General features: G+C 41.2%; 1 protein-coding gene across 1 annotated transcript; it reads left to right on the top strand.

Moving 5' to 3' along the window:
* Positions 1–5,053: 5,053 nt before the first annotated feature.
* Positions 5,054–25,139, top strand: LOC311294619 (T-lymphocyte surface antigen Ly-9-like). The gene is made up of 6 exons (XM_084415574.1): positions 5,054–5,131; positions 6,739–7,065; positions 14,501–14,830; positions 22,342–22,671; positions 23,834–23,893; positions 24,246–25,139. The coding sequence occupies exons 1-5, from the start codon at positions 5,077–5,079 to the stop codon at positions 23,851–23,853; spliced, it is 1,062 nt and encodes a 353-aa protein (XP_084271700.1). The 5' UTR covers positions 5,054–5,076; the 3' UTR covers positions 23,854–23,893; positions 24,246–25,139.
* The last annotated feature ends 1,450 nt before the right edge of the window (positions 25,140–26,589 follow it).

Here is a 26,589-nt window from a genome sequence, read left to right as displayed (position 1 = left end):
AAATAGGCTGAAGCAGGTGGTTTTTTTTTTCAAAGATGACGATAAACATAGAGCTTTATTAATTAAGTCACTCCTTTCTTTTGAAAAGCAAAACATAGCCTCCAAAATCACTTGCAATGTGTCAGAAAAACTCATACTTACTGCTGTCCTGTGTAGAGCATTATCAGTTTACTGCTGTGTTAACTTGCAGAGGAATCATGTAGGCCTATTGATAAAGACTGCTAAAGTGATGAGGTGACGTGAAAATTAGTTTTCATTAGTCATTTCAAAAAGTCTTATGAAAAGTCTACTGTAGTGACACACCAAACCGACACCAGAGAACCAGTGCTGATGAAAGCCGACTGTGTTGTCGTCTGTGTCGGGGGGAGAGCTGCACTTGAACACACCGAGAGAACTAGCCGACTGTCGACTAATATTAATAAGATTTGTTTGTTAATAGGCTATCTTCATTACCTAGAGATATAGTTAAACAAAAAGTAGTCAAAACACATCTAACAGAACATAAGTTGTTTATTTTTTATAACATTATGTGCTATTTTTTTTTAGTTAACGAAATGTCAATCTTTGTTTTTATAACAGAAGATAGGCTACAATACAATACAAAAATCTTCATGATACAGTGCAATCGTCACATGTGTAACGGATTGTCACCTCAAAAACAGTCTGGTGGAATAAATATATGTTTCGCATCTTAATTTAAACTTTATTATTTTATGAGTAATTATTAGTAATAAACTATAATTCAACTAATTCAATGTTAAGAGGATACTAATTACTAAGTAAATAATGTACATGTATTGATTAGAGTTGCCATAGACTAAAGATCTTTCTAATTGACTACTAGTCATTAATTTAAGCAATTAATCGATTAATCGCACGTTTATATTAATTTCTGCTTAAATACTGGGTGCATGGAGTATATAGCCAATTCCACATAAATCTTGCCGCAAAACACCGGCAAAAGTAGGCTAATGATAATTAATGTGTCTGAAAATATATAAAAATATAAAGTATTTTAATTGTTTATTAACAAACTAGTGTTTTAACATATCTCCATACATTTCTGCTGTAAAGTGGATGTGCATTTAGAGAGAAATGCACCTTTCATACGGACAGGATTACATAATCAGTTATTTGCTTTCGATTCCAATTCTTCCGTTGTTGGACATTTCAAGCTTTATAAAGGTATATTTCTCATGTCTGTGAGGCTAGTCTATAGGCTACGCTGTGTTTCAGTTCATTTTTGAGACGCACTCTCTTTCACGGAGACCATGAGAGCGCGTCCTCTTTGTTTTCTTTCATTTTAAAAGCACAACATTTTCTTGTTATTGTGAGTTTACACAAATAAAAGTAGTCGAATGATGTATTATTATTTTCTGTATGACGAGAAATTATGGAGTATTTAAAGTTGTTTGTTGATATAGGAAACTGTTGATGGGTTGTTGTAGTCCTTAAAAAACGATTTCTTTAAAAGCAAATATCTTCCTTTGCTTTGAGCTTTGAGGATTGTAACTTTGCAGATGTTGTTTATTATTTCTTTATAATAATGGGTTTCTATGGGAAGAAAACGCTGTTCATATTCTGGGCTCATCTGCTTTTCATACATGGTTTATTAAAGGTGTGTACAGAATTTCATCTTTATGACTGTCTTATAGCCTATTAAGCCACATTAAGCATTTTCTTTAAGGGTTTTCTGGGAGAAAAACCCTTACGGTGTAATTAGACGCAATACGTTTGTATTCTTGATTTATCTGCTATTCTAGGCTACATATGCTTTATTAATAAGGTGTTGTATACAGAATTTGATCTTTTGACATGAATGTCCATTGGGGGCTGCTTCTATTTGCTTCAGCTTTTTGAACATAGAAGTATGATAAAGAAGGACTGGAACACAGCCCAGTAAGAGAGCCTTAAGGTCTCTGACAAAAAAAGTTTTTTTGTTTTTTGTTTTTTGTGGCAAAGCACAAAAAACAGGTTTCCATGCATTGCACATTTATCAGTGTTAAGTCTTTGTGGAAGGAATAGTTTTCCATATGGATTACTCATGTTTCACATTCAATTAATTTTATTTTAAATGAATGCTTACACATAACCAGACCAATCAGCAAATAAGCGCCCATAAAATCCGGCCAAACCAGTGCTAAAAATATCTAAATTGTTTCCCTAGAATGACTGGTGGAAATTGCTTTGTAGATCCTTAAAATGATTAAAGGAGAACTCCGGTCAATTTTAACATTGAGCTAATTTTTTTGTACATTTGGAGTGCTGTCAATACAGAGAACAACGACAAAAATCGGTGTTGCCTACACCGAGTTATTCTATTTTTAAAATTTGCACCCTATTGACTTCAATGGGGCAAGTAGTAAGCCTGCTTTTTAGCCTCTTAACATCCTTTAAGTGTCATTACAAGTGCACAGAAAATGTGAGTGATTCCTTCCGAGTGAACACGGGTGGATCTGACTGCAGTAGATGTTAGAGATATTAATAAAAATGAAGTTAATTCAGCCAGCGCTCATACCTTTGTTTACATCCTGTTTTCGGTGGAAGGCCATAGTAATCGATTGTCGAGTTCACGCGCGTGATCATAGGTAACTAAGCAACAGTGGAGACTCAGACTGTCAGCCCAGCCGATGACGGTGCTGTGTGGTGTTCTGAGAATATCAGATCTGATGGATAGTTCATCCGAATCAGATGTTGAACACACAGAGGATTTTTTTGAACTCGACAATCGATTACTATGGCCTTCCACCGAAAACAAGATGTAAACAAAGGTATGAGCGCTGGCTGAATTAACTTCATTTTTATTAATATCTCTAACATCTACTGCAGTCAGATCCACCCGTGTTCACTCGGAAGGAATCACTCACATTTTCTGTGCACTTGTAATGACACTTAAAGGATGTTAAGAGGCTAAAAAGCAGGCTTACTACTTGCCCCATTGAAGTCAATAGGGTGCAAATTTTAAAAATAGAATAACTCGGTGTAGGCAACACCGATTTTTGTCGTTGTTCTCTGTATTGACAGCACTCCAAATGTACAAAAAAATGAGCTCAATGTTAAAATTGACCGGAGTTCTCCTTTAACGTTACTACTCAAAATGGTATTACATCTAGAAAAGTGGTTAGCTTTGTCCCCCTCTATCAGCTACTGAACTGTGTCATTCAGTTGTTTTGTTCATTGGGATGTCATTGTAAGGTTTATTTGGTTATCCTGTTAACCGTTGCCAGTGCGCCCGCGCACTGAAGCATTTTTTTTTTTTTTTTAATTTAGTTCAAAGTTACTATCAGATTTAATGTTATACCTTGACAAACTATACATCATTAAAAAGATATAAGACTCAAGTTTCAGTATTTGACCACTATTGTATTCTGAGAAACTTATAGCGACAGTTATTTCTTAATTTGTGTCAGGAGTTATGAAATGAAAAAATGAGTCGATACCTTTAATATGAATTATGCGCGTCAGCCGCTTTCATTCATAAAAAAAACTCTGTGCTGTCGTCATGACAGCGATACACTAAACAACGTCCCTCAGGGTTTTTAGCTCAAAAATGTGTAGATTTGGAGAAATATTGATAGATTCTCATAGCTAGGTTTACATCAGATTTCTATAGACAGGAATACTATTTATTGAATTTATACCCAAATGCGTCGATGTAATCTTTATGAGCGCTTGAATACTCTGATACTGTTTGTAACATCAAGTATCATATATGGATGAAGAAGAGCCATGATCATGTGACATTCCAGGACGTCACTGATACACACAAAGCTACAGAGATCGCGCTGTAACATGCAGATAAAGATGTTTTGAAGACAATAAACATGATTGCAATGATATTTGAGTTACCTGTGTTTTTCAAGCCATGCCAGGTATTTTCATAATAATAGATTATATTTATAATGTAATGCTATATAGACCATCATGCATTGTTTAGAATATGATCAAATAGTATATTTTCTGTCTGATTTTTTTATCTGATGCCAAATTAGATCACAGAAGATTATTTAAAACACTTATAAAGTGTTATAAAGTAAGTTTGGATCACAAACATGGTTTTAATCTCATAAATTGTCATGTATTGATGGTGTGCTAAGCTAACATGCTAGCTAGCTCTAGGTGCATCTATCTTGAAAAAAAATTAACTAAATACAGAGTTTTAGACTTATCTTCATATTTTAAATATAATATGGTCAGACATGTGGCTTTAGCTGCAGTGCATTTCTAGATTGCTACAGTGCCAACTTCAATTTTATTTTCATGAAGATGTTTCATAAAAATAAATTTCTTTAAACTTCTTAAAACTTTAACGCTATTTATAACAATTTTTTCATTATGACAATAATTATTTCTACATTTACAATAAACTGCCAGGTGTCAGCTTTCAAATGAGATCATACTTGTGCTTTTAGTACAAAGGGTTCATGAACTGTATCTGTTTCAGTTTGGGGATGTCATTTCTGGGGATTTTTTCAAAAGTGGGGTTGCAGCTTAACAGGTATAACCTATGTAATAAGCATATGTCATTAGCAAGATGACGGCGTATGTGTGCAGCAATAAAGTTTCCCAGTTTCATTTAATTTTGCACAGTAGCCTATAATGTCAATTAAAGACGTTCTGTTCTTCATTTTTGCTCGCATCAAACTAGTCTTTTTACCTTCTAAATAGAATGTTTAATGTGATTTTTCATTGCACCATTTGCTGTGTGTTCCTTACAAAACAACACAATCATGCACATTGTTAAATACACAAATAAATTAAATTAAATATTTTTATTCAAGAATAATTAACTACCCAACGTTAAAAAACAACAACAATACACCACGTTAAAAAAACTACATAGTAAACGCATGACTGATATAATTATTATATTGCACTAGCCTGGTGACGTGATAGTGAGGTAACGAAGCTTCAGTTCCACATGTCACGTGACAGACTCATTTCAAGCAATGCTCCGGAAAACAAACTGAATTATAGCCTCAACGCGTTAACGTTACACGCATGCTCACTCAGCCGAGACAGACACAGATAATATTTCTAAACTCTTATTTCATACCTCAGAGCTTTTGGGTGACAATGTTTACAGGAAAAACATTAGTTTTTTTCTGGCTGTGCTTTTGCCGTCTGGATGGTGAGTTACAAACTTTTTGGGGGCGTTCTGGTAAAAGTTCAGATCAACAGTCCACCATTTAAATCAGTCTCTTGCTCTTTAAATAAGCTTTTGCTTTAATTAAATAAGCTCTTGCTTTTATTTACCAGATATTGCTGAGATGTAGATATGACCATGAGACGTTTCCTGGTGTATTTACTTATGGAACTTATAACACTAAACTAAAACGTAAAATGAAAACTATAGAGGGTTTTCACGACGCGTCATCAATCCGGAAGTCGGCCATTTTGGAGGTACTGAACGTAAACAGTGCCATTGAACTGAACGGACTCGCAAATTTGGCTGATTATTGCTTCTGAAAAATGGTCAAGTTTTGGTCTGTACTCATCGGTCGCACCGAGAAAAAACATTTCTAGTTCTATAGACTGCCGAAAGTTAAAGAGAAGAGTGCAAAAAACTGATGAAAGATGGCGTTTGTGGTTGAGAGGCACAGCATCAGCCAAATGTGTAAATGAAGCGTTAACTATGGCTAAAATTTTGACGTATAATAGTTAACTATGGGTACATACACACTGTCAATCCGATTATCTTTGTATCCGATTGGAATATGATCTAAAATGATGTCCACACTCCACACTGTATTGCAACTGTTCAGAACCGATTTGTGTGTCCACGCAGCTCTTTGACAATACGGCAATGCTGTTGCGTTGATGGAGAGGTTTGCATTTGCAATATAAATGTTTTCTTATTTAAATTTTACAATATGGAAATGTATAGCCGCCGCGCTGGACTACTGCGTCTCGAACTGCAGAACTGTAGGAGGCTGGTAGGTTACTGTATGCACAACTCTTTTTCATCCGCGCCGGTTTCAAAATACTTTTCAAAAATAATAATTTTCTGCTCGTCCGGCACTTTGCATCAACTCAACCTTGTTTCGGCAGCGACTTTCAGCATGTTCCCTATAACAACGTCTGATGTTTATATTTTACGTGGCGTGAGAAAGTCACATAAACCACGAGAAAGAGCGTTCAGACTGGTGGATTTCCTGATATGTGATTTGAATAGGATATTAAACCACATATGGATGTAGCTTGAAACCGATTTCATGTGCTTTTTTTGGACTGACAATCTGAACGTAGCCAATGTCGGGATACGAAAAAGAAGTAACGTTAAGGACTAGAGAAGCTAGCTCGTTCAGATCTTTACCACATATTACCTTAAGTTTGTCAAAATGTTGAGCTCTTTCCTGCTTACCAAGTCCTTCTCTATATGATTTCGCAGCTTCCATGTGTTTTTCCCGTGGTTTAGACATCAGAAATGAGTGTAACGATGTGTTCAATAGTACATAAACAGTGCAATCCATGCCGTTGTTTACATCCGAGTACCTCCAATATGGCCGCGCATCCGGGTAACTGACCAAATCGTGACGTAGGTGAAAACCCTCTATATGAAGGTGTGTGAACTCAGATTTCTGTGTTTTCCACCCTGCAATTTATTTCCCATGATGCTGTTTCTATCTTTCTACTTTCTCAAAGTGTGTAATCATTTAGAAACTAACAGTTAAAGCTTCATTAAAACAACTTAAAGTTGAATGTGTGACTGAGAGACTCTTTCTGTTTGTTCTTCAGGAGTGTTTGCTGACACAGATGCAGTGAAGTCAGTGTCAGTGATGGAGGGAGATTCAGTCACTCTAAACTCTGGTCTCACTGAAATACAGAGAGGTGAACGGATAACGTGGACATTTGGAACTAACGGGCCTCTTATAGCTAAAAATGATGGAGTGAACAACATGATCCCTGATAATCTTGATGGGAAATTCAGAGACAGATTGAAGTTGGACAAGGAGACTGGATCTCTGACCATCATGAACATCAGAACTGAAGATGCTGGAGTTTATGAAGTTGAGATCATCAGCAGCTCACTGTCTAAATACAGATTCACTGTTACTGTCTATGGTGAGTAGAGAAATACAGCTCACTCTAGTCTATTATATAACAGAAGTGCCATTTTATTGTTATAATTCTTCTTGATACTACAAAGTATAAATTCATATTTATTTGTGATCTTTGAAATTTCTCTATGACACAGTAATTCCCTTTTAAATATGAATTCATAGGTTCCCTGAAAACTGACGGTCATACATCCACATCGATCATACTGTTATAATTTTTTATATAAAAACCCATATAGCTCAGTCCAAATGATATTTCATGCAAACTTAGCCATATACTTATATGAACCGTCTCCACAGAAAAGCTTTTGAACATCTCCATTGACTTCCATTCAAACAGAGCAGCTTCTAGGAGCGTATTACAGAAAGATTATAACTTTATAATCCTGTCTTATCCTTTTTTTTAACCGTGACCATTTCAGCAAGGACCTGAACGTTCACCTGAAATTGTGTTTGATCGTTTGAACTATGAGAGGTCATTGTATTATTAAAACATACTTTACATTTCTGACCTCAAAACCTCACTTGAAAACATTTATTGAAACCAAGCTACAACATTGTGACGTTATAATGTGGAGAAAATAGAGAAGTCGTTTTCATGTCAAATCCAAGAGGTTTCTTCAGTCAAAAGACAACCTTCCTGTCTCTCGTGAAGCCAACACAGAAGTGACTTAAACTGCAGTTCATCGACTGGCCACTAGAGACCGGCTCCAAAACAGAGTCAATCCCATATTTATAATTTATGTTAATACGACCAACTTTACAGCAGAAAAAATATGTTTATAGCCTAGTGCAAAAATTGGTATTTGGGTCTATATAGCTAATTTTGCCCTTCATGAAAACTGTGAGTTTTTTTTTTTTTCCTGCAGTTGCAATTGAACAGAACTGCCACATTGTCTTATATTTCATCATCAGAACTTACTTGTGTACTTTTTCTTTATTTCTAATCTCTAGTCTTGTGGTTTCCATCTTCTTTGTCAGGTCCTGACAAAACCGCTAAAGAATTGTACGACAGGGGGACGGAGCAAGAGTCAGACACGAGTATGTTTTGTCCACGCTTCGTTTTTGATCTATTTATAGGTTGCACCACATACATTACAGTTTTAAAGGAAAAACATTAGTTTTTTTCTGGCTGTGCTTTTGCCGCCTGGATGGTAAGTTACAAAGTGTTTTGGGGGTGTTCTGGTAAAAATGAGTTCAGATCAACAGTCCACTATTTAAATAAGTCAGAAGATAAGCTCTTGCTCTTATTCCCAGATATTACTGAGATGCAGATGTGATCATGAGAAGTTTCCTACTGTTGTATTTACTTATGGGACTTACAACACTAAACCAAAACGTAAAATGTAAACTACTCGGTTACTATCGTAACCTCGGTTCCCTGAGATAGGGAACGAGTATTCCGTAGCTATACGCAGTGGGGGAAACTCCTTTTCCTCGATTTAGTGAAGCTTTTGTGTAAAACGCATTTGCAGCTGCACAGCTAGCACACTGAGCGTCTGGCTCGCTCATAGCCTCTGGCGTGTGCCCATTGAGCATCATCACACGTCAGAGCTCCCCAAGGGGGCGTGGCCTTTGCCTATAACATTCCACCGAATTCGCCATTTTAGCAGGTTTCACGACTGAAGCGACAACTCCCCAGATTACTATAGTGCGGCCGGCTACGCAATACTCGTTCCCTATCTCAGGGAACCGAGGTTACGATAGTAACCGAGTAGTTCCCTTTCAAACGGTCACTTCGCATTGCGTAGCTATACGCAGTGGGGGCGCCATGTAAAACGCCACACCAAAAGTAACTGGTTGCCACTGAACTCAGGTCCCTGAGCCCATAGACAGCCGAAACCATTTTATATATCAGACCAGACACCGTTGGGTCCTATAAAATATATATGTGTCAGTAATATTACTAACATAAAACACTAATGAGCCCAGACACCATCGGGGCTATCAGTATAATATATATATATTTAGCAACGCGGGTTTATATATGTGTGAATGATTATACATAATACAATGTATATAAGACCAGACACCGTCAGGCCTTTATCATACCGAAAGTACCTTCGCTTGTAGAGAAGGCACCTCCATATTATAAAATTTCATAAATGTGGAAGGCGAGGACCAGCCGGCCGAATCACAAATATCTTAAATGGGAAAGCCAGATGACCAAGCCCACAACGAAGTCATGCCTCTAGTCGAATGGGCCTTAACACCAATGGGGCAAACCTGCCCCACCGAGGCATAAACCATGGATATGGCATCCACAATCCATCTAGACAGCCTTTGCTTAGTGACTGGATCACCCTTGGATCGGCCACCGAAGCAGACAAAAAGCTGTTCTGACTATCTAAAAGACGCAGAACGCTCCAGAAGTCCAGATAGATACTCAGCGCTCTGACAGGGCAGAGAAGATTAACCTCCCCATCCTCAACGGAAGGGGAAAGAGCTAATAATGTAATGACCTGTGCTCTGAACGGTGTTGAGAGCACTTTGGGTACATAACCATGCCTGGGTTTGAGGATGACCTTAGTGTCACCTGGACCAAACTCCAAACATTAAGGGCTCACTGAGAGAGCCTGCAGATCTCCCACTCGCTTGATAGATGCCAGTGCCAACAGGAGAGCAGTCTTTAGCGAGAGACGTTTCAGATCAACCGACTGGAGCGGATCAAATGGTGGGCCCTTAGTCCCAAAGGGGCACAGAAGGGGGTCTGGAGGGGTTGATTCTCCTAGCACCCTTCAAAAACTGCACCACCAACTTATTTCTTTCTATTGATTGGTCAGCCATCAGAGCATGATGCACTGCAATAGCTGCCACATATACTTTGAGCGTGGACGGGGAGCGGCCCGCGTCCAACAACTCCTGTAGGAAGGAGAATACCACAGATACCTCACATGACTCTTGGTTCTCACAGTTTTCGAGCACCAGCTGGAAAAAACTGACCATTTCAAAGCATAGAGGCGCTGAGTAGACGGGGCCCTGGCTTCAGAGATAGTATTTAGGACCTTCCCAGGAAGGTCCCTGGGTAGCCGTTTAGGAGCCATACATGGAGGGCCCATAAGTTGGGCCGAGGGTGCCATATTGTATCTTTGGCCTGAGAGAGGAGGTCTTTCCTCATCGGAACAGGCAAAGGGACTGTGTCTGATAGCTGAATCAGCTCCGGAAACCACAGTCTGGATCTCCAGAGAGGGGCCACCAGCAGGACTGGGCACCCGTTCTCCCTGAACATTTTGCAATGGGTGTTGGGTCTCGAGGCAAAAAGGTCTATTTTGGCCTCTCCGAAATAGCCTAGGGGAGTGTTGCCCCATGACAGCATATCCGCGCCCAGAATCTGAACGCCCAGAATATGCATTGCCCTCAGAGAGCGCAGATTGGTCTGTGCCCACATGAGGAGGTCTCTCGCCATGGCATACAGGCTGCCTGACCTGATGCCACCTTGGCGATTTATGTAAGCCACCACTGACATGTTGTCCGTGCGGACCAGGACATGGTGACTTTTTAATTTTGGCAGTTATGCTTTGAACCGTGATTCAAAATAACTTGCAGGCTGCCGGACTGCCATGCATGGGTTGGCACACGCCGTTTCAGCCAGTGCTGCAGTGGGCGCATGCGCAGTAGTCCCATACAGAGTACTGACGATGCCGCTGACATGAAACCGAGAAGTTTCTGAAATTTTTTCAGGGGCGCGCGCTCGCGCACTTTGAAAAAGGCTGCTAGTGTCTGTACTGAGAGTGTGCGCTCTCGTGTGAGCCGCGCTGTCATTGCCATCGAGTCTAGAACTGTGCCCAGAAAGACTACGCTCTGGCTGGGGGTCAGTTTGCTCTTGGTAACATTGATTGTGAGACCCAGGCATTTCAAATGGCCAAGAATCAAATCTCTGTGAGCTATTAGCTCGGTTCTCGATTGGGCCAGCACTAGCAAGTCGTCGAGATAGTTCAACACGCGCACTCCCTGATGTCTCAGGGGAGAAAGCGCTGCATCCATGCACTTTGTGAATGTACGGGGTGTTAAGGATAGGCCGAAAGGCAGAACTGTGTATTGATAAGCCTGACCCTCGCAGGCGAATCTCAGAAATGGCCTGTGATGAGGGTTTATCTGAATATGAAAGTATGCGTCTTAGAAAATAACGTCTGTAAAACCCTGAGTGTGTTTGCGCGGGCGGGGGGGGGGGGGGGGGGGGGATTAATTTTATCGCCCCTTTTGCTAACAGTTTTTGTACTTCAGCTCGAAGCACATGACCCACGCTGCTTCTCACTGAAGACTCAACAACCGCCTGAAACTTTGGGGGTCTGCGAGCGAATTGGAGCGAGTAGCCTCGCTTTATAATGTTTATTACCCAACTCGACACACCGGGGATGGCTTGCCAGCCCTGCACCCGTGTGGCTAGGGAATGAACTACTGATTGGGGTGAGTCGCCTAACATGTGGGGACCTACTAGCCTTGTATTGTGATTTGTGCACATTTGTGTTTGACTGACTGTACAAGCTTTCGCCTGGGGGAGAGTAAGTGTTACAACAGGGAAGGGGCCACCTAGTGTAGGGGGACCGTGAACCCATGGGTTGTGATTGTGAAACATACTCTCTTTCTGTTTTATTTGGGTCGCCGTGAAAACGGCGTTTGTTTGTAGAGGCGCGCTCACTGCTGCGGGCCTGTTTACAATAGTAAAATCCCCAGCCGCCTGAACTAAACAGGGAGCTGCGGGAAGTAGTGCGGGCTTTTTTAAGGGTGGTCCGGCTAGCGCGAGACACAAGCCCACGAGCCACACACGATGATCTCTTTGTCCTTGCTAGGACGACTTCGGCGGTACCGGGACACTCACTACGCTGGGCCGCGCACCTTGGCGACTGGGGCATCGGGTAGCCGGTCGCGGCTGACGGAAGGTATCAGCCGCAGGACGGGGCTGAGATACCTGCTTCGCTGGCTTGGCTGGGTGCGGCGAAGAAGCTGGTTTGGTCTTGCTGGATGCAGAGCTCGAGCTCTTCGGCAAGAAGTGTCGCCTGGCCTGGGACGCCTTCTGTGCCTCGGTAAATCTCTCCGAAAACCCTTTCATCGCCGGGCCGAAGAGGCCGGAGCTGGATACGGGTGCGTTGAGAAACCGTGTCCTGTCCGTGTCCTTAATCTCAGTCAGATTAAGCCAAAGGTGGCGCTCTAAAACAACCAAGCTCGCCATGCTCTTACCTATGGCCTGTGCTGTAGCCTTCGTAGCACGCACGCAAGGTCCGTTGCACTCCTGAGATCGCTGAAGGCCTCTGGGTCCAGGCCAGCCTCATCCATCGACTGGAGGAGTTTGGCCTGGTAGACCTGTAGCACAGCCATGGTGTGTAGAGCCGATGCAGCATGGCCAGAGGCGGAATACGCGCGTCCAGCAAGGGCTGATGTGGCTCTACAGGGCTTGTTGGGGTGGGTAGCTCTAGCTCGCCAGCTAGCCGTCGTGCTCGAACACAAATGAGCTGCCACAGCCTCTTCGAGGGGCGGCAAAGACTCGTATCCCTTTTCTGCTGCACCATCGACTGATGAGAGTGTCGCGGAAACTGCTGAACCCACTCGCGCTGAATATGGTGCAGGCCACGCCTTAGTCAGCTCCTCGTGGACTTCTGACTTCCGCGGCCGCCGTGCGTTCACTTACATCCATGCTCTCGGGGGGCCTTTTGCTGCGGCGTTTCTTCTTCCTCGTCTGAAGTAGTGCCGGGATGGGAAGTGTGGGTGAAGCGGAGAGCTATCCGCGTTCGCAGCACGGAGATCGGCATGCTTTCGCAGGCCTCACATCCACCGGCAGAGAGTGCATTTTCCGCGTGGGGGATTCCCAGGCAAGAAATGCAGCTTGCGTGTCCATCGGCCTTGTGCAGCTTGAGTCCGCACGTGGCGCAGGATGAACTAGGCATTTTTAAAAGGATATAATCATCGTTGTCGTCGCCGGATGACCACAGGAGTGTCAGGGGAAACGTCTGAGGATGTGCTCGCTCACTCTGAAGGGCCTGATTCAACGGCGTGCTTTCAGTATAAAGTGTCAGAGACATGCAGTTGTCGCTGAAGGAGTGATATCTGCTAAAATGGTGAATTCGGGGGAATGTTATAGGCTAAGGCCACGCCCCATTGGGGAGTTCTGACGTGTGATGATGCTCATTGGGTACATGCCAGTGTCACCCCCAATGTCCTCTGCTTCAGCTTCCTGCATGGTAGATGATGAAGATGCCGCAGATGCACCTCCCTGTCCTTGGTTGAGCCTCCGATTAGCTGCCTCCATCCAGAGGTCAACAGCTTGCTTTGGGTCAAATGTCTCTGTGGTCTGCTTTGACAGGTGTATCTACATCAGGGCTGAGAGACGAGCATGTGACAGACGAGATCTGTACTTGGTTTTTATTATGTTGAGATGTGAGAATCCCCTCTCACATGCCATTGGTTTATGCAGTTGCTGCAGCACAGCCTATGAGCGAGCCAGACGCTCAGTGTAATAGCTATGCAGCTGCAAATGCGTTTTACACAAAAGCTTCAGTAAAATCGAGGAAAAGGAGTTTCCCCACTGCGTATAGCTACGCAATACGAAGTGACCGTTCGAAAGGGAACTATGTGCAGTTGTGTGAACTCAGATATCTGTGTTTTCCACCCTGCCATTTATTTCCCATGATGCTGTTTCTATCTTTCTACTTTCTCAAAGTGTGTAATCATTTAGAAACTAACCGTTAAAGTTTCATTAAAACAACTTAAAGTTGAATGTGTGACTGAGGGGCTGTTTACACCTGGCCACTTCATGCGTTTTCTCAGATCGGATAGCTATCCGATCGTGAAAAGACCAGGTGTAAATGCCCTCCAAAAAGCATTTGAGACGGATTTGAATCCGATCGCTCAAACCACTTCAGGAGGAGGTCTGGGCCGCATTCCAGACAAAGCTGGACAAGTGTAAATGCATCTGGTTGTTGAAACCACATATGTAAATTTTACTCCTCCCAAAAATGCTAGAAAAATAAACGTGTGAGAGCGTGTTATAGGCTATATGTAGTTGCTAATGTTATAGCCAGATATGACGACACTACTGGAACACGCATCACCGCAGATGAGTAGCAGAGCATATTCATCAAGCCAACGTGCAAACTATCGCAAATCACAGTGAAAGTAAGTCGCAGACGCTTAACACACAATCATCATCATTAAAAGTAAAGAAACAATGATCTTACCAGGGCTGCTGTCGCTCTCTCTTATTGCGGTCTTTGATTTAGAAATTTTAGCTGATCAATAAAATGCAGCTCATATCTGTTGCTTTCGGTGACGTGCACTCCATTAAATCTGCATCGGATTTAGCAAAAACACATTTATGTGACCAGGTGTAGGCTAAATGGATTCGTTATGATAAATCGGATAGCTATCCGATCTGAAAAAACGCATTACATGTAAGTGGCCAGGTGTAAACAGCCCCTGAGAGACTGTTTCTGTGTGTTCTTCAGGAGTGTTTGCTGACACAGATGCAGTGAAGTCAGTGTCAGTGATGGAGGGAGATTCAGTCACTCTAAACTCTAGTCTCACTGAAATACAGAGAGGTGAACGGATAACGTGGACATTTGGAACTAACGGGCCTCTTATAGCTAAAACTGATGGAGTGAACAACATGATCCCCGATGATCTTGATGAGAGATTCAGAGACAGACTGAAGCTGGACAAGAAGACTGGATCTCTGACCATCATGAACATCACAACTGAACATGCTGGAGTTTATGAAGTTAAGATCAGCCACAGAAGCTCAATGTCTAAATACAGATTCAATGTTACTGTCTATGGTGAGTAGAGAAATATAGCTCACTCTATTATATATTACAGAAGTGCCATTTTATTGTTATAATTCTTCTTGATACTACAAAGTATAAATTCATATTTATTTGTGATCTTTGAAATTTCTCTATGACACTGTAATTCCCTTTTAAATATGAATTCATAGGCTCCATGAAAACTGACGGTCATACATCACATCGATCATACTGTTATAATTTTTCATATAAAAACCCATATAGCTCAGTGCAAATGATATTTCATGCAAACTTAGCCATATACATATATGATGAACCGTCTCCACAGAAAAGCCTTTTATTTTTGTAGACTGAAACATCTCCATTGACTTCCATTCAAACAGAGCAGCTTCTAGGAGCGTATTACAGAAAGATTATAACTTTATAATCCTGTCTTATGCTTTTGTAACAGTGGCCATTTCAGCGAGGACTCAACGTTCTCCTGAAATTGTGTTTGATCGTTTGACATATGAGAGGTCATTATATTATTAAAACATACTTTACATTTCTTACCTCAAAACCTCACTTGAAAACATTTATTGAAACCAAGCTACAACATTGTGACGTTATAATGTGGAGAAAATAGAGAAGTCGTTTTCATGTCAAATCCAAGAGGTTTCTTCAGTCAAAAGACAACCTTCCTGTCTCTCGTGAAGCCAACACAGAAGTGACTTAAACTGCAGTTCATCGACTGGCCACTAGAGACCGGCTCCAAAACAGAGTCAATCCCATATTTATATCCCATGTTAATACGCCCAACTTTACAGCAGAAAAAATATGTTTATAGCCTGGTGCAAAAATTGGTATTTGGGTCTATATAGCTAATTTTGCCCTTCATGAAAACTGTGAGTTTTGTTTTTCCTGCAGTTGCAATTGAACAGAACTGCCACATTGTCTTATATTTCATCATCAGCACTTGTATACTTTTTCTTTATTTATATTCTCTAGTCTTGTGTTTTCCATCTTCTTTGTCAGGTCCTGACAAATCCGATAAAGAATTGTACGAGAGGCGGACAGAGCAAGAGTCGGACACGAGTATGTTTTCTCCACGCTTCCTTTTTGATCTATTTATAGGTTGCACCACATACATTACAGTTTTGCCATCTGGATGGTGAGTTACAAAGTTTTTTTGGGGTGTTCTGGTAAAAGTTAGTTCAGATCAACAGTCCACTATTTAAATCAGTCAGTGAAATGTACAGGTAGATGGAACACCTGCTAGGCATTTCTGCCGGTCGCACCTCCTCCGGTGCCCATGGGTCAGCTGCAGCGTCATCAGCCAGGAACCACCATTCACCAACGTTTCACTCCTTTAATCCTGGAACGTCTCCTGGTGGCGGAGCAGTGACAGGGACGTCTCCCTGGCACCCCTGCAGCTGATTGGTATCACCCTTTGCGGCTGTTATCAGGATTAGTTGTTCTTTCCCCAGCTCTTGTCTTTCCTCCTCAGCCAGAGCCAAAAGCTCCCCTTCTCTGCCTCCTCCGCTAGCTCTTTGGTTGCCTTCTTTAGGTTCCCTCCGGTCACTCCTACGTCCCTCAGAAGGCGTGTGGTTGACAGCCCCACGTAGCCTCGGCATCCAACCTCCACTGGATAGATGGAGGTCTTCCAGCCAGCCTCCCGGCACTCAGCAGTCAACTCTTGAGTACTTGGCCTTCTTACGTTCATAGGCGGCCTCCATCCCCTCCTACGCTGGTACTGTGAGCTCAATGAGGAGCACAGATTTTACCTTGGTAGACCACACCGCTATTTCAGGGCGGAGAGATGTAGCAGTAATCTCAACCGGGAAACGGAGCTGCCTGTCGAGATCAACTCTCATATTCCACTCCTGGTCAGGGGAAAATGGCCTAGCTGTTTCTCTTGGCCTGAGGTTTCTTCTTCCCCCATCTTCCGTGACAAAGGTGATGTGGTTGTGGTTCTCTGCTGGTGGTACCCCTTTGCTGCCCTGTCGCCACCCCTCTATCACCTCGGCTAGCTTTCTCAGGACCTGGTCGTGACGCCATCTATAGCGTCCCTGGGATAGCGCAATCTTACAGCCTGACAAGATGTGCTGGAGGCTTGCGTTAGAGGTATTGCAGAGTAGGCATGTGCCGGTATCAACTTTTCATGCTGCGATTAATTGATTGAGCTTTTACCACGGTATACGGTATTATCACGATATTTTAATTGCTCAAGAGAAATGGATGGATTGGTGGGGGGGATGTAGAAAAAAAAACTACTTGCATTACAATAGTGATTGTCAAAACATTTGGTAACTAAATAGAATTTTACACAATTTTCACGCTTTCAATTCTTGGGATTTGATTTCAATCTTGATTCAGTATAGACTTTTTGGATAAATATTAGGTAGGCTACAGTAGATAGACTTTAATTTTTCTCAAGAAAAAATATATCTCACATATTGCTGTAAACATACAGAGAGCCCTGTCAGCTGGTATTATTAAAGGTTAAAAATTAACTAATTAAATTAAATATAATTTGGTTTTCATTATAATAACAATTATGACACAAATGGTATAATACCAATGTAATATAGTGCACATATTTAGCAAAATACTCCCCTCTATAGCTATTTTTTTCTAGTCAACTAACGTGTTGGTCATTAAATGGCTTTCCTGAGGTAAATGTAACGTTCTGTGACATAATTGTTCACCTGCAGTTTTATTAACCTCTTTCCGTGGTTGAAAAACACTGAATGATCGATATTATGTATGAGGCATATTTACCTTTCGGTAAGTTGTACTGTATCTTTAAATAAAAAGTAACAGATGATCGGTTTACTTGAACTGAGGCGCTACAGTGATCTGTCAAGTCACATTTACAAGCACCAAAACAGTATTTATTGTCTGAATTTCGTAATAAAATGGACAGAACATGAGAGCTGAGAATTGTTTTCATACCATAATAACCTGCTCTGTCTAGTCTGTCGGTATCCGTGTCCTCTTTGCTCCGCGATTTTTCTCTGCGTGAGATACTGCATGTGGCGCGAGAGCATTTGAAAAGTGTAAATTGCGTGAGTCTCACGCTGAATGCGTATTGACAGCCCTGCTTTTAGAAGGGGGATAAATCGTCGGCAGCGTTCCTCCTTCCGCCATGCTTCTTCTCCATGTGAGGATTGTTTACATTAGACTAGAGTGCGCACGGCGCCGCATGCACACAGTGCTAATACATGTGGGGATTGTTTACATCAGAGTGCGAACGTGTTTCGCGCTGCATACGCAGTGTTTGTTTAAGCGGTTGATGGAAAATAAGCTAATACGCGTTCTATAAATATAAATTCTGATCTATTATTTTTCACGGTATTTTGAAGTGCCCACGATAACAATATCGTGCATATTCATTACCGCGATTTATCGCATTACCGAATACCGGCACATGCCTATTGCAGAGTGTGCAGCCTTCCTCACTCCCGAACCACTGGTGAAGGTTCCGAGGACAGGGAAGCGTGTCGTAGGTTCTGCGGATGAGGAAGCTGAGCCTTGCCTGTGGGATTTACCACAGGTCTGCCCAGGTGATGTTTCGGTTGTCAATTCCCTCCCAGGTTGTCCACCTTCCCTGTTGGCCCTGCGACACGGCCTTGATCTTGTAGCGCTCTTTCTCCATCCTTGTCACCTCCGCCACCACCATCTCCTTCCTCTCTTTGCGGTTGGCCTTGGACCAGAACCGTGGCACTTCTTCCCACCCTAGCCCTGCTCTTCCCGCCTGGACTCTGCCGACAATCTCTTGATGTTGCAGACGACTGACGGCTTGGTCGACCTCAGTTTGGGCGTTCCACTTTCGGCCTGTCCGAACCTTAGGGTTTGCGTTCCTTACAGCCTGGGGCCTCATTTATAAAACTGTGCGTAGGAACCTTACTAAAAGTGTACGTACGCACAAAAGCCAAAAATGGCGTACGCAAAAAAATATTCAGACTTATAAAACCATGCGTACGCCAGAACCTGCGCAGAATTCACTTTATAAATCCCAGTCAGCGGAAGATTGTGCGTACATGCGTCTCCACCCGAAATAACCATATATGGAGCTTACAACGCCTAGTTTTACTATGCAGATCCTCATCTACATATCATTTGCATATGATTATTCATCCATGTGATAACGTTTAAGTTATCATGTGGATGAATAATCATATGCAAATGATATAAACGGTACAAGAAACATTACATTAATACAAATCAAGTAGTTGTCTATCCTTGCCTTGTTTTTGAATAGCCTACATAAATCAAATAGTGTAAAATACATTTCAGAGAAAGTTTTTCTCAATCTTTTCCACTAGCCGAATTGTATTTTAATTGATTTATATTTTTAATGGAAACAGATAGGCCTTGGGCATTATTTGCACAAAACTATTTTCTTAGACAATCTGGTATTATCATGATAAGCAATTATCTATGTGGTTAAAACATTAAAGCACGCCACAGGAAAAGTGTTCAAAAACAATCGCATCCACAACAAATATTTCTAATGATTGAATTTAAAAAAAAATTGTAACTTCAGTAATGATTTCATGTTTAAGTGTTTAACTCCATTAATTTGAATGGCATATTTAATATAAATGTTTATATCAGAAGTATTTTATTTATTTAAACTGTTATTTGCGTCAGTTTCACTAAACGGCTCAACACGCTCACTGCCGCGGTCATTTAAGAAGGAATGGATATTTGCTTCAAGTGACAGGCTTGGTGATTGAAATTGTATTTGTATAATCTTTCTGTATATGTTTAATTTTCTTTAGATTTTCTGTATAAAAGTGACCAAAAATACATTTAACTCCAGCTCACCATCGGTGTCGCCAAAGTGCTCCATCTCCAAAATGTGCGTACGCATGGGTCAGAGTTTGCGTGCAGGTGCGCAAATTTTCCCGTCAAGTTTTTCTTTATAAATCCCACCTTTTGCGCAGGAACTGGCGTATGCATGTTTTCAGCCCCGTTTTGTGCGTACGCAAGCTTTATAAATGAGGCCCCTGGTCAGCGGACTCTCTCAACTCGAAAACCAGCCTGGTCTTTTCCTGCTTGTAGCCCAGACTGATTGATTGAAATGGCAGCTGCAGGGTGTTCCTTCCGAAGAGGCCTGTTTCTGAGAGGCACCGTGGCAGCCCCAATCCACCTTTTCCTTCCATCTTGCTTACGGTGGATGAGGAGATCTCACTCATTTTCAGTGGCCACATCACCCTCCTGTAGAGTGTATGCTGGTAGCACCAGACCTTATACTTTCCTGGGAGTTGGCTTTGATCGATCTTTGCCAGTCCTTCTGAGAGCTGTTTGCTCACAGTTCTCCCCATCTGTTTGTCAGTAAGCTCTGCCGTGTACTGCCTCCCCAGGCTTTTAATGGGTTGCTGAGAGATGAGTGGGATTTTCTCTCCCCCTACGACGAAAATGGTGCTGTCATTTCTGACTCCTCTTCTGAGAGACAGGCTCCGTGATTTTGATGGCTTGATCTTCATTCGTGCCCCCGACATCAACTCGTCCATTATTTTCAGCAGTCTTGATGTGCATGCTGCTGTCTGAAGGAGGCTGGTGATGTCGTCCATGTACGTCCTCAGTGGGGGTAGTCTCTGCCCAGATGGTAGCTTGATCCCCCCAACCATTTGTCTTGCTCCGATGAGGATAACCTCAAAGGCTGCCACGAACAAGATGGGAGAGATGGCACAACCCATGGCGATTCCTACTTCTAACTGTTGCCACCCAGTGGTAAAATCTTGGAGGGCAAAGCACATCTGCAGGTCACTGAAGTAGGATGCAACTATGTTCTTTATGCAGGAGGGCATATGGAAGAACTCCATGGAGTAAGTTAGCAGCTGGAGTGGGACTGATCCATACGCATTTGCAAGGTCGAGCCAGACGACGTGCAGGTCTGTCTTCTCCCGTTTGGCCTTCTGAATCTAGTCCCAGATCATTATAGAGTGCTCTACACACCCTGGGAAGCCTGGGACTCCCACCTTCTGGCAGTTGGTGTCAATGTAGCCATTCTCAAGCAGGTAGGTGGTCATCCTTCTGGCCAGAACTGAGAAGAAGATTTTTCCTTCTACGTTCAACAGAGCGATGTTTCTGAACTGGTTAATGTCTTTGGAGTTTGCTTCCTTCAGAAGATAAGCTCTTGCTCTTATTCCCAGATATTACTGAGATGTAGGCCTTGTCCACACGGACACGGGTATTTTTATAACCGTGCCTTTTTTTACGCGGTTTGGCCGTTCGTCCACACGGAAACGCAGTATCAGGTCACTGAAACCGAACATTTTTGAAAACCTCTGCCAGGGTGAGGATTTTCAGAAACGCCGGTTGCAGTGTTGTCATGTAGACAGTAAAACCAGGGTTTTTGCTTCTGATTCAGGCTCCTGATTGGCCAACGTGGCTTTACGATCGCCGCCTGCTGGTGTGGCATGCTCTTGACAGCGCGTGATAGCGTGTTTTTTTTTTTTTTTTGTAGGTGGAGATTTCTTTTAAACCGAGCATGTGTGGACGGGATTTTTTTTTTTAAACGCAGGAGGAAAAACTCCGGTTATAAAAATACCCGTGTCCGTGTGGACTAGGCCGTAGATGTGATCATGAGAAGTTTCCTACTATTTTATTTACTTATGGGACTTACAACACTAAACCAAAACGTAAAATGTAAACTATGTGCAGGTGTGTGAACTCATATCTGTGTTTTCCACCCTGCAATTTATTTCCCATGATGCAGTTTCTATCTTTCTACTTTCTCAAAGTTTGCAATCATTTAGAAAAAAACTGTTAAAACTTCATTAAAACAGCTTAAAGTTGAATGTGTGACTGAGAGGCTGTTTACACCTGGCCACTTCATGCGTTTCCTCATGCTATCCGATCGTGAAAAGACCAGGTGTAAATGCCCTCCGAAACGCATTCGAGATGGATTTGAATCCGATCACTCAAACCACTTCAGGAGGAGGTCTGAGACGCATTCCAGACGAAACTGGACAAGTGTAAATGCATCTGGTTGTTGAAACCACATATGTAAATTTTACTCCTCCTAAAAATGCTAGAAAAATAAACGTGTGAGAGCGTGTTATAGGATATATGTAGATGCTAATGTTATAGCCAGATATGACGACGCTACTGGAACACGCGCGTCACCGCAGATGAGCATATTCATCTACAGCCAACGTGCAAACTATCGCAAATCAAAGTGAAAGTAAGTCACAGACGCTTAACACACAATCATCATGATTAAAAGTAAAGAAACGAAATGATCTTACCAGGGCTGTTGCCGCTCTCTCTTATTGCGGTCTTTGATTTTGAAATTTTAGCTGATGATCAATAAAATGCAGCTCATATCTGTTGCTTTCGGTGACGTGCACTCCTTTAATCTGCATATAGCGCGGGAAATGAAGATCGGATTTAAATCCGTTTAGCAAAAACACATTTATGTGACCAGGCGTAGGCTAAATGGAATCGTTTTGATAAATCAGATAGCTATCCAATCTGAGAAAACGCATTACATGTAAGTGGCCAAGTGTAAACACCCCCTGGCTGAGAGACTGTTTCTGTGTGTTCTTCAGGAGTGTTTGCTGACACAGATGCAGTGAAGTCAGTGTCAGTGATGGAGGGAGATTCAGTCACTCTAAACTCTAGTCTCACTGAAATACAGAGAGGTGAAGAGATATTCTGGAGGTTTGGAACTAACGGGCCTCTAATAGCTAAAACTGATGGAGTGAAAAATATGATCCCTGATAATCTTGATGGGAGATTCAGAGACAGACTGAAGCTGGACGAGAAGACTGGATCTCTGACCATCATGAACATCAGAACTGAAGATGCTGGAGTTTATGAAGTTGAGATCAGCACCAGCAGCTCAGTGTCTAAATACAGATTCACTGTTACTGTCTATGGTGAGTACAGAAATACAGCTCACTCTATTATATAACAGAAGTGCCATTTTATTGTTATAATTCTTCTTGATACTACAAAGTATAAATTCATATTTATTTGTGATCTTTGAAATTTCTCTATGACACTGTAATTCCATTTTAAATATGAATTCATAGGCTACTTAAAACCCTGAAAACTGCCGGTCATACATCCACATCGATCATACTGTTATAATTTTTCATATAAAAACCCATATAGCTCAGAAATGATATTTCATGCAAACTTAGCCATATACTTATACTTATATGATGAACCGTCTCCACAGAAAAGCCTTTTATTTTTGTAGACTGAAACATCTCCATTGACTTCCATTCAAACAGAGCAGCTTCTGGGAGCGTATTACAGAAAGATTATAACTTTATAATCCTGTCTTATCCTTTTGTAACAGTGGCATTTCAGCGAGGACCTGAACGTTCACCTGAAATTGCGTTTGATCGTTTGACATATGAGAGGTCATTGTATTATTAAAACATACTTTACATTTCAGCCCTCAAAACCTCACTTGAAAACATTTATTGAAACCAAGCTACAACATTGTGACGTTATAATGTGGACATTATCCTGTCTCTCGTGAAGCCAACACAGAAGTGACTTAAACTGCAGTTCATCGACTGGCCGCTAGAGACCGGCTCCAAAACAGAGTCAATCCCATATTTATATCCCATGTAAATACGACCAACTTTACAGCAGAAAAAAAAAATATGTTTACAGCCTGGTGCAAAAAGTGGTATTGGTTTATATAGCTAATTTTGCCCTTCATGAAAACTGTGAGGGGGGTGAATTTTTTCAACATTAGAACTCATCCTTTTGAATTATATTTATAAGTTTATAAGAACTTTATAAGCCTTAAAGTTCTGCATAATTAAGGGCGTGGCCACTTGAGTGACAGGTGGATTCCGCTGATGTCAGTAGCCATTTGTCTACTGTCTGTTAGCGTCACGTTACCTCATAATCCCGCCTCTTTGCCCATGTTTCCCTGTTTCCCTTTCCCTGTTTTTACGGGTTTTCCTGCAGTTGCAATTGAACAGAACTGCCACATTGTCTTATATTTCAACATCAGCACTTGTGTTCTTTTTCTTTATTTATATTCTCTAGTCTTGTGTTTTCCATCTTGTTTGTCAGGTCCTGACAAAACCGATTAAGAATTGTACGAGAGGGGGATGAAGCAAGAGTAGGACACAAGTATGTTTTCTCCACGCTTCCTTTTTGATCTATTTATAGGTTGCACCACATACATTACAGTTTATTTATCAATGCATGTTGTTCTGAAGGGTGATGTCTTCCAGTATATCCCTCTACTGATTTCTCTCACTAAAATGATTATGCAGTCATTTGTTTAAACACATGAATTTGTTTTAGAAAAAATATTTTGTAAAATTGTCATTTAACTTTCACCAGTATGGAAGAATCCCTGTATTATTAACAAAGGAATAAGTCTTTCACATCTCCACATTAGGTGTGTTCATACAGAGAATATATCTATGAAAATAGTATAAACACACACATTAATGCCTGTTCTCTTAATCTCTTCCAGGTTCAGGTCCGTCGGCTGGTGCTGTAGCAGGAATAGTTGTTGTTGTTGTTCTCCTGCATTTGGCTCTCTGAATTTACTAGAAGAATGGGGGAAAAAAACAGTAGAATACAAACACTCAATTCAGCAGATGCAAAATAATGACTTTTTTGTGTATAATCACAATTTACTGTCATTGGGCCTCAGAGGTTGAAACGTTCTTTCAAACAATGTTCCAAAAAATATGTTTGTGTTGCTCTTGTTTCTCTGTGGGACCCCCTCTCTCGTTACGCTTTTACCGCCTCGTCTCAGCCGCCTTTATCAAACTGGCACAGCACTTACTCACCGTATAGGTAGAAAATGCATGATTTGACTTGTTAAACATGAAGAGGACTTATCCGTCTGGCATGACCGCTCGCTCTAATGTTAATCTAGATAAAAGTTTGCTATTATTATGCACATATCCAAGTGTTTGTTGCAGAGTGTGGAGCGTTCCTTCTGCGTGACATGGAGACGCCGGCGCGATCACTTGCATTTTCAGTGAGAAAATTCGTTTGGACACACGCTTGACATTTGACTGCACATCTCTTTTTTGACATTGTTGATACTGCTTTCAATCGGAAATGCAACGGACCGGTCTACGGGACTAAGTTGAGCTGTTTACACTCACATACAATAAAAGAGGCTGCACAGCAACAGGAAATAGAAATGATCTAAAAAAAAACTGCCTATGTTTACGGTTTAACCCTTCACCGGGGTGGGTCTAAATAAGTCTGACTTCTTCCCACTCCGTTTCGAGCAATTGATTGATTTATGTTGTTAAAGTAAGGTGAATTTACCTTGTTCCAATGCTTCTTTAGTGCCTTTGTTATATGTCACTATATTGCTTGAAATAAAGTCATTTTTATGAAAATAAAAGAGGCAGAGTGGTGTTTTATAACATATTTTGTTTTATTGTAGCCTAATTATACATAACGAGATAACTGGAGTAGCCAGAGCGAGCTGAGTGACGCGATCAAGAACACTGCTGTTCCACTTGCAGAATTACCGGGCTTGCGTCCTCCCGTCCTCGGGAGTTTGTTGTCCTGAGTACAACTTGGTAAGTCCGAACTACTAAGGCACAAGTACGAAATTTGCACAATTGGTATTGAGAAACGGTGCTGAGTTGACAGAGAACATTTATACCGAGCTTTGGGAGACCGCGCTGAACCTGATCTAAACCAGGGCCCTGTATCATGATGGTAGCTGAACAAACTCAGGGTTATAGGATTAGTTTTGAGTTGACAAAACCAAACCAATCCAACCAGGCTTTGTTGGTACCATGATGCTGATCATCAACTTTCTCTGTCAACTCAGGCTTTGATCCTGAGTTTAGGAGTTTAGGTGTGACATCAGTAGCGAACAGCCAATCACATGCTGAGAAAGAGTGAAACTGAGATTAGTTTCTCTTGAGAGGAGCAGTGCAATTCACTACAGAATATTACGAGATTGAAAAATATAAAGAATTTAGAAAAATGTACACAGCAGGAAGAAAATAGCTGTCTATGAAAGAGTGCAAGTAAAAATTGTGAAGTTATTTTATACAGTTGATAAAGGTATTGAGAGAATTGAACATTTCAGCACATGTAGTCATTTTATAGCTTTTATAGCATTTTATAGCTTTATCTATTGATTCTAGCATATATAATATAAATATATATATAATATATATATATATATATATATATATATATATAATATATATATAATATAAACATATATATAATATATATATATATATATAATATAAATATATATATATATATATATATATATATATATATATATATATATATATATATATATATTACCAATACCTTTATATATATGCGTAATAATAATTGATGAACTAAAATTGTACATGTGTGATTGATTAAGATTACAATAATTAAGTTGGCTTGGAAAAGCCAACATACTGATATTGTATTTAAGCTTATTATTATTCTTCTTAGCCAAAATTTCTCCACGCTACTCCTCCTAAACTGTTCAAGCTACAACCACTAAACTCAGACTAAACCTTCAAACTGTTCTGACTCGAGTTGCTTGCTCGTTTCAGACTGATCAGACTAACGGTTTTCCTAAAATTTCTTTCTAACTCCAAACTAAATTCAAATGTTGACAGTTGGAGAGGCTAATTAGACTTCATTAGCTGCCATTCTATGTACTATTTCTAATCCATCGAGACTCATTTTCCATTCTATCTAATATTTCTAATCTATCTCATAACAACCACCCAGAACACAATGGCAACCACCAAGCAACCACCCAGAACAATTATTTGATAATTTGATCGTTTTTCATGTGACGGCAACAAAATATTTTTAATTGT

This window comes from Rutilus rutilus, assembly GCF_951802725.1.
Source record: "Rutilus rutilus genome assembly, chromosome: 8".
NCBI lineage: Eukaryota > Metazoa > Chordata > Actinopteri > Cypriniformes > Leuciscidae > Rutilus > Rutilus rutilus.
Note: the sequence above shows the minus strand (reverse complement) of the source record. Positions and strands in the feature narration are given on the sequence as shown.